Here is a 13,942-nt window from a genome sequence, read left to right on the forward strand (position 1 = left end):
ATAGTAAGACATTCAGCAGTTTTCCTAAGCATCATCCAAACTCTATAAAACCACATTTTTAATTGGCTGGGGTATTTAAGTGCGCTGTGTAGGTTACCAAATGGCTCTACGCGACAGGGTCATCCATGTAGGCTACCATTTATTAAATTGCCCATTCTACCATTCCTCCACGCGTATTCATAATCAATGTGACTCACATGAGCGAGACCTTATAAAATCTTCCTCAATGTTTCATCCTGAGCCATGCAGGTATATCATTCACCCTCATGTTGAATAGTCTCCGCTCAGTTTGATGTTTGATTCTAACCTAGAAAAGACGAGCCGGGTTAGCTTGACCCGGAGTCTTGCACATCGCGAGGCCACCGGTCTCTAAATTGAATTATATCATAGAATAATAATAGCATTGTTGACACCAAGGCTGCAAGATGGTTAGATAGTTCACAGACATGTCTGTGCTTTTCTCTCTCTCTGTTAGACCAGCAGAGTGGAGAAAGGGAGAAGAAGCTCGTTTTCCTGACGGCTCGCGTTCACCCTGGAGAGTCTCCTGCCTCGTTTGTCTGTCAAGGTAAGCTCCTGCTCTCATTCGGAGAGTAATTGAGATGCTGTAGCACTGGTGTCTGTGGTGTTTAATGTAGCTAAGCTTTTCATCACCCCGATATGCAAGTAAGAAACACACAGCAGTAAATTCTATTGTAATATTGTTTTGTTTTGTTTTTTGGCATCAAAATCCATCTTATGACTACAAAGAAGTATTAAAGCCACACTGAAAAGAAATAAAATGGTAATGTGTCAACAAATATTGGCCCTTGCTTTTGTATGTCTGAATTAGTCATTGTGTGTGTCACACACGGCCATTGAAGCGTTGAGCCCATTTCAAATCTGTTGCTAACAAAAACAGCAGGCCCCGCAGAGGTATGTCTCAGATGACTAAAAATGTGGAGACTTACTGCGTGAGTTCCGTGTGCAATATTAAAGAGGATTTTACCGTTTCTCTGCATTACTTCATAAGAGTTCATAATGGTTTTGTTTTTAACTCCATTTTCAATTGACATCACAGATATAATTACAGTTATTGCTTGTTGTTTTTTTTCCCTGACGGGAAATGTGGGCGTCTGTTTGATGCACCAGGTGACTATTTGGGTGCACAGTGTCTATTTTATTTGCAGATATGTGCAGTATACTCATGGAGAAATTCCATCCATCCATTTTCTACCCCGCTTATCCTCGCTAAGGTCGCGGGTATGTTGGAGCCTATCCCAGCTAACAGCGGGCAGGCTGGCCAGCCAATCGCAGGGCACATATAAACAAACAACAATTCGCACTCACATCCATACCTACGGACAATTTAGAGTCTTCGGTTAACCCTCCGTGTGTGTTTTGAGGATGTGGGAGGAAACCGGAGTACCCGGAGAAAACCCACGCAGGCACGGGGAGAACATGCGAGGCCGGATTTGAACCCGAGTCCTCAGTAATGTAATGCAGACGTGCTAAGCAGTTGGTCACCGTGCCGCCCCTGTGAAGAAATTAATTAAGTAAATAATTAAGATCCTTTGCATGTTTCGGCAAGTGACAAACTTCTTGGTGTTTGTTTTGGTAATATTACAGTTTTATTATGATTTGTTCTCTTCAAAAATGATGACTCAATCTATTATTGTGACTCCTTTTTCTCTGAAAATTGTGACTTTATTCTGGTGTTATGACTTTTTCTTGTAAAGTTGCTTTATTCTTGAGGTGCATGTTGACATATTTCACTTAATGCTATGATTCCATAAGCACAAACTGTGACAAAATAAATTACTTTATTCTCTTTTTCCTTTAATACGCCTCCCTGTATGTGTGGAAAAAAGGTATAAGAATCTGTGTGTATACATATGTAATATTAGTGAGTGCATATAATGTGAGCACCTCATGGCCAAGTGATGCATTGTTTTGGCTTCTGAGCCCAACATGCTTCCAACTAATAAAAGAGCTTGAAACATTTTGCACCTTTGGGAAATTCTCTCCTTGAAAGACAATTTCTGCTCTGAATTATTTTTATTATTATTATTTTTTTTTAAATGACTTTTTGCTCCCGGCCGCTCTGATTTGATTCAGGTGAGGGGGCAGGTTTCACTTCTTGTGGATCCCACTGACTTGTTAAGCTTCCATACGGTTTAGTTTCTCGCACTGTCTGCTTCATAACATTTGTATCAATTAAGACTCTCGTTGCTCCCTAATGCTGACGGTGCCCACTGTGTCCTTTATTCTTCTTTTGTTTCTTAAAAACTCAATGACCTGCTCACCAGGGATTTTTTTTGCTTTTAATTTGGCTTTCAATCTATTTCACTCGATGCGTATGTGGGTGTGGGTGTGTGCGCGCGTGTGTGTGTGTGTGTGTGCGTGTGTGTGGGTGTGTGCGCGCGTGTGTGTGTGTGTGTGTGTGTGTGCTTGATAGGTTTGATTGACTTCCTGGTGAGCCAGCATCCTGTAGCTCAGCTCCTAAGAGATTATGTGATCTTCAAAATCGTCCCCATGCTGAATCCTGACGGAGTGTATCTGGGCAACTACAGGTACCCACACACATGAACACAGCACCACGACTACACGAGAGGAAAAATACAAACATAATTCCTAATTTCAATGCAACCGTAAATTAAATACTGCTTAAATATTTCAGTTTTATTTCATGCTACTTGAGCTAATATCCTCAGCAGTGCATTTGTTCCAATTGTATGTGGCCGTGGGGCTATTCTATTTGCCCGTCCGTGGTCTTCTCCCCTCTGTCTGTTTAACACCACCGCTGCAGCTCTCTGGGCATCCTTCTCCCATCTATTCGCTCCTCTTTCTCTTCTTCATAATTGCCTTTTACTTAATATGCCCAGCCGCAGGAATACTAATGCACGCCGTGATAGTCGTCGAAATGTCCTCCACGTGCGTTTGTGAGTGACATCTAGTGGCCGGGCACTCGTGCTGCTTGCATAAACATTTGCAGGCTGCAGTGGTAATCTGTCGTTGGCCGTGATTGGTGAGAGCCGGAGAGCTTTTTTCCTTCCCGTGAGCTCTCTCGCAAAAGAGAGCGGTGATAAGCATATTGACAGAAGGTGACGAGCGATAGGCCGCACCTCACCAATCACACGTCGCGGGCCCTCACAAACACGCCGTCTACCCGGCGAACGCCACCCCGGCCGTTTGTAGCGCAGAGTGGACGACGATGGATGCGTGCGGAGCACAACAATCAATGGCAGTTAACCTGGAACGAGTATTTTGTTCACGGCCGGCTGCTCGACTCATTTGGCTGTGCGGTATCGGTAACTCCCGTGTGGCTAACAGCTTCCGTAAATGTCAGAGATACAGAGGAGATACAAGATGCTGGCAAACAAGGGGAGCTCAGAAAGCATCTATAAATACACCTCATCATTGCACTGATTCACAGCGGGTGGTTCAAATGGAATTGGTATGGGTAACAGTTCTTTACATCAGGCTGTTCATATTCTGAGAGAAGAGACTTGTAGTCACAGAAAGTGGAAATGTATTGGTTCATTCATGGATGAAACACCGGTTGTGAATTTAGCTTTTTAGCCCCTTGTCAGCGAACACCGAATTAAGTATTAAGCAGTTGGACATGTGCATTCAAAATTTAGAAAAGATGAAATCAAAGGTAGGGTTTGCACTTTTTCAAGCTGCCAACAAGATTTGATTGTAGCCTAACTCACTCCCCCCGCCCCCTTCACGTCTCTGACCACAGCCTCGCCCCTCACACATGTGACCGTGCAATATACGTGCATTGTACACACGTTCACAATAAACAGAATCTACAATCGATTAAAAATCTAAATAAACTTACCTGTCGAGCCAAAACGGTCATAATTCCACGTCGGTCCGAAAGTGCTTGGTAAGTATGTGATGATTCTCTCGCTCCCAATTCCAGCTCTTCTTTTAGCGGTACATGTTCGAAGCCCTTGTTTGGCCTTACCCCTTTGCCCTTCTTTATTTCCCAGAGCTGTCCACTTCCTTCTTTTTAACTTTTGTTGCTTCAGGAGCTAAACACCGTAACAAAACAAGTATGTGCGAGCCTGCGGTGTGCCTTGCGAGCTAAGGCGTGTATGTGTGTGTGAGTGTGTGTGTGTGTTTGTACATCATCAGTGGTTGAACACCCCTCAGTCACATCTTCTGCCACAACAGTTTCTGATTGGCTATTCTTGTTCCTCCATGACCATTTGTAAAATAATCCATCCATCCATCCATTTACTGTACCGCTTATCCTCACTAGGGTCACGGGCATGCTTGTAGCCTATCCCAGCTATCTTCGGGCGAGAGGGGGGGTACACCCTGAACTGGTCGCCAGACAATCACAGTGTAAAATAATTAAATTAAATTAGAGGCATAGATGGCGGCAGAGAGGGATGACTTTTCAGAAGATTTTAATATTATTTTACTATGTTTGTTTTTGTGGTCCTGTTCGGCTGTTAGGTCAAGCAGAATGGAAGACCTGTATCCCTTTTATGCCGGAAGAGTTTTACTGTGTCACAGTGGAGTTTTTAAGCTTCCGCTGTGATTTCTTGGTATTATAATTGAAGTTCATTGAGAATCAGAGTCGATCAGTCGAGCAGAACAAAGTTTCTAGAGGGGAGAGAGAAACAAAGACAAAAGACAAAGCACTAATTGTAAACAGGATGAGAGAAGTTAGTCATTACATTATCTACAACAATGAAACATTAAATATGAGTGTTGCATGGGGCTTGAGTGCTACACCCTGTGAGGGAAGGACAGGACAAGATAGAACAGGACAAGGAGAGGAGAAGAAGCATGCAGGACAAGGGTCGTGTACAGCTGAAGTGTGGTGGGGTTAACTATGTAAATTATCAAAGTCTACAGAACGAGAGTATAAGTGAGGAGATACACAATGGATTTGCATATTCATGGCTTCATTCATGGTTGGATGGAAGGGGTTTGGATGCATTATAGGTTAATCCTGGAATTTCAACTGAAAGCTGAATATCCCTATATTTTTGTGAGCAGTGTTTTATAGATATTATTATAGCGTAGTGTTATATTGTATTATAAAAATCTTACTGCACACCACCAAACAAAAATGGTTGATACGCAGGTTAATTATGTAGCTTCTGCCATCTTTTTTATTAAATTTTTCTGATAGTGACTGTATTTCACTGGCATTGATTGATGAACAACGATCCATTAATTGCTGCAAATCTGGTTGGGAATCACTTATAACAAGGTGATGCAATTCCCAACTCCAACACCTCTGAATTTATTTTTTTTTTGCTCAGGTGTTCACTAATGGGCTTTGACCTCAATCGCCACTGGCAGGACCCCTCTCCATGGGCACACCCCACACTACACGCTGTCAAACAACTCATAGTGCAGATGAGCCAAGACCCGGTGAGTACACACACACGCACACATTCCCATTTGGTACTTGGGGGTGGGGGGGTATGGTTCCCAAGTGGGGGCCCTTTTACAGTTTTGATATGTATTTACCTAAGAAGCTGAAATGCAGTCATGCAGACCGCTACCCCTTCACCACACCCACTACTCTATAATGAGTGATACTCAAGTGGTGGGTCCCAAAAGTGTGTCGCACACATGCTCTGAATGGGTTTCCAAAAGTAATATTGAATGTACATGTTGTGTTTATGCGTGCGGTTATTTGTTAATATGTACAGTATATGGTCTATATATTTTCCTCCTATAATTTGTTCATTAATTTAATAAATTTTTCATGTATCTGCATTTTTTTATTGTTCTTTTTTTACATGCAGTTGTCATGCTGCGACTCTTTCTCTTAATCACTTGCGCTGTAAATGTCTTTTTATGTGGGAAAAGATGTGTTTTTGGAATCTTTTTTGATGCTGTCATTGCACTTGTTTTGACTCTTTGAAAAGTGGGTCAAGACTTTATGACAATGGGAAAATGTGTAAAATCATCCATGAAAGTTGTTCCATTTTCACTTCCTGTCGGTACAATGGCCAGGTGTCCCAAAACCTTTGTTCCTAATACAGTTTTCACAAAGTGAAATTCCTTGGGAAAAGGAATGAATTTAATTAAAAAGTGTTCTGTTTTGTGTTTCTAAAGACTTTTCAGTTATAAATTGTCTTGAAATGTCTCTTAAATAGCTGTCTCACTGAATAGATTGGAGTTGTTTGAAAAGCTAAACAGCAACAGTTTTCTTCATCCTTACCCCTGTCCTATTATAAAACAGATTTAGATTATACCTATTATTATTCTGTAGAGGAAAACTTAAATGGAATCACCAGTCTGATGAAGTAAATACAGTACAGTATATGCAATTTCCTGCTGCGTGAGCCGAAGTGCTTAAAGTTGACCTTGCAGAAGGTGCGTCTCTGCGTACAGGCCACGGTGCACGCAGCTTAGCCTGATGATCCAAGTACAGTGTGCCGCTCCTTGCTTGGTTCAGCATGTTTCTCCCAATCTTGTTTGCGCTTGTGTGCTGTGGGGAGCAGGATAGGCTAGTCAGCATCTCCAGAATGTCAGTTTGGCTCTCCTGACCATTCAGAACGTTTTACTCAAGCAAGTTTCTTTGCTTTCACTTGCTACTTTTTTTCCCCCCCTCTTCGATTAAAGCGGCGCTGTCAAGTGGGGGCTACGCGGGCCAGGTTCTTTTCCCTCTTTGTTTCTGATGGTAATTATAAGCAAAGTAGCAGTTGGTGGGATTACTGAAGGTCAGTGAGTGTCCTGGGAATAGTCTACCCTTTTGTACAGTCCTCCGAGCCTGATAAGAGAGGCAGCGGGCAGGGGCTGGATGGAGGGCAGGCCAAAGATGGGGTGAGGTGCGGGGCTGGCATCGTGCAGATTAACCTTTTTCGCCTCCAGCGCTGACGCTGATCGATAAACTCTGTCATGGCAGCGGGATCCACTCTATGCTGTCATTCACACACACCTCCAGAAACACAACCTCATGCACGCGCGGGGCGGTCAGATACATGTACATTATGTTTAGAAAGGGGTTCCGCCCCAACCAAACATGGAATGGGTTACATTTCATCACAAAACATTTTTAATCTTAGTTACGGCATTTAGCATCATTGCAGAACTCCTCTTTCATGTAAAGTGGGGTTGACATGCCGATTTGTAACATTTTAACCGATTTTAATTCACACATGACGGCAAACTTGCTTACTGCGCTTATAGCACTCAAGATCAACAAGATATAGCAAACATCGCAATCACCAAGTCTGTGGCTTGGCCAAATTCGTTGTTGAACATACACGTAAAGATTCGAATTTTGAACTTTAACCTCTGCGATTGTTGGCCTCAAGCCGTTTTTGAGCAGATTGGGGATAAAGAATGATTCTTAACACACCCCTCACCACAGGATAATTGCGAAGAATAAGCTTTTAGAGACAGCCACTCAAAGCCACGCTTTGATGACTTTGATCGGAAGAGTGGGGAAAATGGTCAAATTTTGACTGATTATTGGTATTGGTTGACCCCGCTTTCGTAAAGGGGGAACAATACAAATGTAGCAAACATAAGGTACTGCAGCAGCCCTAAACAAAGTTTTTTGACGTTGCGATTGTGTTGGGGTCTCTGCAAGACTGCAAGCCACCATAGTGGCTGAAAAATAGCATGTTTTTAATTCTATAACAAAAGTAAAAACATATATTTTGTTGTTTGTCTGTACGTATGTTAGCAAGCAGGCGCTCTAGTTCATGGAGGTGATGGAAAAGATTAGGATTAAAAGAACTGGACTGTACCATTTGCATGCTGAGGTGAGGAGAGTGTTCTCCTGTTCTAGTGGCCCCATTTACACAGCCTGTAAAAGGCAATTTCTGCTTTGTTCGCTGTAAACGGCAGTGACACACGCATGGAGCTGCGTGAATTCTGTCTTTCATGAACGTGCGGTAACAGAGGCACCTCTATGCAAGGGAATTCCCCAAATTTCAGTTTTAACACCCGACACTCACTTTTCCTGTCCTCTTGTGTTGAAAGCAATTGCCACTGTCTGACAATCACATTTTCACTCTCTCGCTCTATGGACAGTACATGTCAGCCATCCACAACATTTCCTGGCTATTCGTTGAAAAATAATAACAGAAACCAAGCAACAACACAGATCAGCTGAATCCAAGATGATTTTTTTTTTTTTTTCAGTTTCTGGATTCATGTTTAAGACCACATTTTACTTGAAAATGTTGGTTAAATCCCAAGATGCCTGACCAACTGAAGTGCCACGAGGTCACTGTCATTCTTTCTGTGTTCTTTATTTCTTTGTGGATTGTCAGTTTACCCTCATAAACTGACCCCCGAAATGACACAGTGTTTGACTAGCTCCTCTCCCTTTCTGTGGCTAATCACCTCTACAGCCTTTTTTTAAGACTCTTGTGTCCCTGGTAATTGCCTTCAGTCTTACAGTTAATTTGTAGCCTCGGTTAAAGCAGCCTCTTTGTCTGTCTGTTTGTCTGTCTTGCAGCAGTGGGTTAATCCCATTAGGCACACAGGTCATGTGTGTGGCTCCCTGATGCCAGTGTCAATGCCAACTGCGCTGCCAGGAGGCCTCTGTGCCGCTGCTCTCCATTCTTGCTCATTTCACACAGCAGGCACAGGGTCCACCAGGGCCGGGGGCTCCATTAACAGGAGATCAGCAGCAGTTATGGCAGCGCAGTTGGCCCGAGATAACAATGGCCCTCCCTCACTCGCCGCTAAATCAGTTTGATTGTTTGTCAAGTGCCGGCTATGGGAATTGGAGGGTGCGGGAATGGAGAAAAAGGTCCAATTTTCAGGTAATTTGTCATGCTATAACCAAGAATTACAACACAAACAAGATAGACACAACAAAACCAGCAGCCAGTCGGGAGATTTATTGACGATGTATGTGTCCCTCCTCAGATATTATAGTGCAACTCAAAAGGATATCGTTGCACTCTCTGCATGTACGCCTCCACAAATGATGGGCCAAATAAATAAATAAAGCACTTGTTGCAAGAAAATAACGGATGGTCCTGTAATGCCTGCCAGAAGGCAACAGGTGGTGTTTGATGAACTGAATTCTTGAGTCAGCAATGAGACTAAACAAAAAACAAAAAACAAACCTCACATTCTGGTATGTGTTTTTTGGGACCAAAACATATTCTCCTCCGTGCTTGAGAGATTTTGTTATGGTCCCATGAAACCAAGGTTGAACTTTTTAGCCATAATTTCAAACTGTATGTTTGCCAGTGAAGCATGATGGTCACAGCATCTTAATTTTTCGGCTGTTTCTCTTCAGATGGAATTTTGTCAAGGTGGATTGGATTACGAACAATTCCAAATAGCAGTCAGAGTAAGCACACAACCTTCAGGCTTCTGCTATGAAGCAACAACAACAACAACAAAAAAGACAGAAATAGCCAACTACATCAGCTGAACTTTGTGGTTGGCGCTTTAAATGGTGGCACAGAAACCCAAATTGGTACGTAAATCAGAACACTGCGTACATTGCAAAAACTCGAATGTAACCAAAATGAATGACCTTGAAAAATGTAATCAGAGATTTGTTTCTCACTACACATAATTGAAGGGAAATATCTGAAAATGTGAAACATCTGAGAACTTTGTAGTGCTGAGTTGTGGAGATAAGCATTAAACTGCTTTTCACCGTTTCTGTGTTCTCGAGCGACCAACATGAGCCCCCTCCCCCACTAGATAAAATCTGACAAAGTGACAAAATATGCTATGTTGATAGCCCAGATTTTAGCGGCTAACATTAGGTTACGCTAAACTAAAACAAGTTGCTGGAGAAGTAGCCTCCAATTTTTCATGTAGTAATGATGTTTGATTGACAGTTGAAAGTTGAGCCGGGCAAACACGCCCACAGGTTTTGAAAGCAGAGATAACGGCTTCATTTTTCAACATTTTTAAGCCTTGGTTTATATACAGTACGTGGCGATTTTTTTTTCACACTCTTCTTCTTTGGGGCATCACATTTACAAGACATTACTTTTTGCTCCAGGGACTTTTAAGTATCTTAAATCGAGGCCATAAATGCTTGTTTCTGGTCGGCTAAGATTCTTCTTCTTACCAGGCAGTTTTTGTGTAAGAGCATTTGACTTGCTTCAAGCATTGTTTTTCTCCCTTGCAAATACTATTAAGGGATTATATCTTGGTATTTTGTTGGTTTAACGTAAAATAAGAAATACCATGTTTCTATCGGTGTAGGTAGCATCAATACACTAGCTTTAAGATATCAGTGGGGTGTTTTGAGGCCAGCTATCTTGTTTTTAAAGACATCTTGTCAAGTCAATTTAACTTTCTGTTGTATTGTCAACATGATTTTACTTCAATTCTTTTTTTCTCATTTTTTTAACCCATTTTTTTCACTAACCTACGCTGATGCAGTAGTAAAGCCGTTAATACAATAAAAATGTACGAAAAACTATAAAAATATCGAGCAAATCAACTGAAAAAGAGTAAGTATAGCAGTAACTGTGCATGCCGTCTTGTCCCACGTGACCACTTATCCTTACACCGCTACGCAAACTAATGTCATTTGCAACCTCAAAAACTCTTATGTTGCGAACATTGTATAGGCACTCATGAGGAATTGGACATTAATACCTCCATTGCAAAACCATCACTGCAGTTTCAAAAGCCATTACGCATGATCACAATTAAACTATTGTGAAGTGTATAATTTAGTTAAAAGCCTGTGACAACCATGGGTGTTTATTTATAATACTTGTAAACATCCCAGTCATACCTCTCATCAGCATCCATCTGAAGGCAAGCTGTTTGATGAAATTCCATCATTTACCATCTGCAGCTGAGCGTTGGTCAGCGGCAAAAAGTGGCCGAACGAGTCGGTGATGCAAGGAGCTATAATCTGTTCCCTAGCTAGTGTGGTGTTTGTTTTGAAAGAGAGAAATTGAGAGGGATAAAAGAGAAAAGGGAGGGGCGAGGGGGGCAGAAAAGCGTCCAGAGAAACAAATGGACCTATCTCTTTGGTGAAGCATTGCTTTTCCAGCTCATTTATCAAATGCAGAAGAAGAATTCTGTTTGATTGGCTGATTACGAAAAGCATTCATCACTGCCCGACGCTTCCCCACCAATTTGACAGTGCCATTTTGGATAATTTGTTAAAGATGACACAGAGGTCATTGTTGCCCTGGCTTCTTTCTCACCTTTTTAATATTAGAAAATTATTTTCTCCCCAAAACAAATACAAAAGGTCCTGTCAAGGCGCAATGATGAATTTTATACCTTGAAATCCCTCCAAACACTGACCTTCCTACCTCCTGCACGTTTTCTCTTCTTCTTTCTCTACTTTTCTTTAACAGCTCCATTTGTTTATTGTGCCAAGCTGAGGACCTCCGTGTGATGTTTGTGTTTGTTTATCCTCCCTCTCTTATGTGCGTTAAAACATCCTCTGGTGTCAGCCAAATGTTTCTGAGCCCTTTTGGAGAGGCAATTTTTCCTCATCTTCCTTGTGTCAATCCCTTCATCATACCTCTTTTGTTTTACCTCTGCTGGAAGCTGAATTGTCTGCTCTTCACAGACAGCACTACTTCTGTCAACGTCTCATTTTCCCAGCCTAGTTTTAACTTTACGAGGTGCAAGGCTTTTGGTCAAATGTGTTTGTGTGCACATTTAGAAACAGCATATGTTTAAAAGTACCTTCTGATTTGCATTACATTTTGTGGGCTGCTAAGTAATGATGGAAGGAAAATAATCAATGACGTAAGAAAATTCTGTTTTGTGTTTTTTTTGTTTTGTTTGCTTTTTAAAGCAGGAATTAACCATTAAAACCAATTACCACCAAACACCTCCAAAATGGGCATGAATTACATTTATGTGTAGATCCTGACAATAGAGATGGCGTAATTTTTCATTTTCAATTTGTAAGTAAAGGTAAAATAGAATTGAAAGTATATAATATAATAATTTTAGCCCTTTTTCTGGGCAAGGAACCAAATTTTTGTAAGAATTCACACCTCACTTTAAACATCAATTTCCAACATTCCCTATCAACCAGTGAAGAATTTGAATGCTAACTATAAAATTCCACAAAAAATTCAAATGTTTCCAGTTCTGTCACTATTCTTATCATTGGTGATGTTCTATTGTCCATAGACTATTTTTGTAATGCACATTCAGCTCAACTCCATTGCATTTTCTCGGGCATCCACGTTTATTCCTTTCTGTGACTCTTCCAGTCTCTCTGTGTTTCTGTTGCAACATGCTGATTACTCTGTGACAATCTAAACTCAGTGACCGCTTCCCTCTGAGAACATCCTGTTTGAAGGCTCGCATTGGCGAGGTACTGTTGAGTACCTCGCCAAAAAAAGATATTTATTTCTTGTAAATATATTTTTGGGGAGAAATTAAGTTCACAAGTATATACAGTAAATGAACAGGTCATTTAAATAGACACATTCCTCCATTTTGTGATCGGATCGGTGATCGGTTATCGTTTTTTTAAACTCGCTGATCAGTGATCAGCCCCAAAAATCCTGATCGTGTAAAGCCTAGCAAAAAGTAGTGCAACATTGAAATGTTGGACATTCAAAAGTTTAGGGAAGGTCAAATTAAGTTCACCTCTCAAGGTTATAGTGCAGTTTAGGTTGATACTGACATTTCAGCTGGAAGCTGAATCAAAAAATAGATGAAAATTAAGAATAATAATGGGAAAATGAGAGAAAAATTCCCTTCCAGTATATGTGAAGAGCATGTGCCTATGCACTACTAAAATTTGGGTTGCATCCAAATTACGATTGTTAAGCCTCGGTGGAGATCTATGCTACATTAAAAAGCCATTTTGCTTCAATGTTTGACACAATTCTATACATTGTCTTGCCGCCTCCTCCACATTGACCTTCCCTCTCTTCTCCATCCACGAAAATGGAGGCTTGCAAGGCACTAAGAGGCCCTGAAGCGACGGGCCGCGTCTGCACCCTTTCAGCCTGATTACATGTCACCTCTGCGTTCATAAACAGATAAATACCATCATCAATATGAGATGGAAGGAGGGAAATAGTGTGTGATGGAGACAGACGGAGGAGAAAGGGTTTTTTGTCATTTACTCTTGCCCCCGAAGCGGGTCACGCCATCTGCTGTGTTCTGTCACTGTGACATCGTTAGAGGGTCACTGACCATGTGCTCCACTCCTCAAACCCATGAAATGCTGCGTGGAATATTACATAGATTTTGAGGTGATGGATCCTTTCCATCACTTCTTTTTTGTGTGTAATGGTGTCACAAAGTTCAACAAAAAATGTTTCAACACTCACAGTTTCTTTTTCATCAAAGTAGTAAGCAACCTGAAATTTTCACCTTCGCCAAGGTATAAACAGGTGTTTTGAACATTTTCCATAGATGTTAATGTGAGTGTGAATGGTTGTTTGTCTATTTGTAACCTGCAATTACCGTAATTTCCCCGTGTATATTGCGCACCCATGTATAATACGCACCCCCAAAGTTGACCTCAAAATTCTGGAAAACCCTTCTACCTATGTATAATGCATTTTTACAATGCATGATTTTGCTTCTACCCATATGATCAAAACATGAAGTATTATCTGTATTTTGTTAGTTTTTTCAAAGAATTATTCTGAAGTTAAGCACTTTATTTGAACGCGTAATACTTTCTTTTTATTTACTTGTTCTTATTTTGAAATTCACAGCCTTACTTTTATTTAGAAAATGAGAAAATATAGTTGTGCTCATATGTTTGATTACCCAGGCAGAATTTGTAAGATGGACATGAAGGGCCAGGGCTAGGGCAGCACGGAAGAGCATCTGCCTCACAGTTCTGAGGACCGTGGTTCAAATCCCGGCCTCGACTGTGTGGAGTTTGCATGTTCTCCCCGTGCCTGCGTGGGTTTTCTCCGGGCACTCCGGTTTCCTCCCACATCCCAAAAACATACATGGTAGGTTAATTGATGACTCTAAATTGCCCGTAGGTATGAACGTGAGTGCGAATGGTTGTTTGTTTGTATGTGCCCTGCGA

General features: G+C 41.4%; 1 protein-coding gene across 1 annotated transcript in view; it reads left to right on the plus strand.

Annotated features, from left to right (window-relative positions):
• agbl4 (AGBL carboxypeptidase 4) overlaps positions 1–13,942 on the plus strand; it is a 354,108-nt gene that overhangs the window by 315,737 nt on the left and 24,429 nt on the right. Inside the window, exons 8-10 of the mRNA XM_061683038.1 lie at positions 495–565; positions 2,435–2,549; positions 5,268–5,379. Coding sequence (XP_061539022.1) covers positions 495–565; positions 2,435–2,549; positions 5,268–5,379 — 298 coding nt within the window. The remainder of the gene's footprint in view (positions 1–494; positions 566–2,434; positions 2,550–5,267; positions 5,380–13,942) is intronic.

Source organism: Phycodurus eques, chromosome 8 (genome assembly GCF_024500275.1).
Source record: "Phycodurus eques isolate BA_2022a chromosome 8, UOR_Pequ_1.1, whole genome shotgun sequence".
NCBI classification, from domain to species: Eukaryota; Metazoa; Chordata; class Actinopteri; order Syngnathiformes; family Syngnathidae; genus Phycodurus; species Phycodurus eques.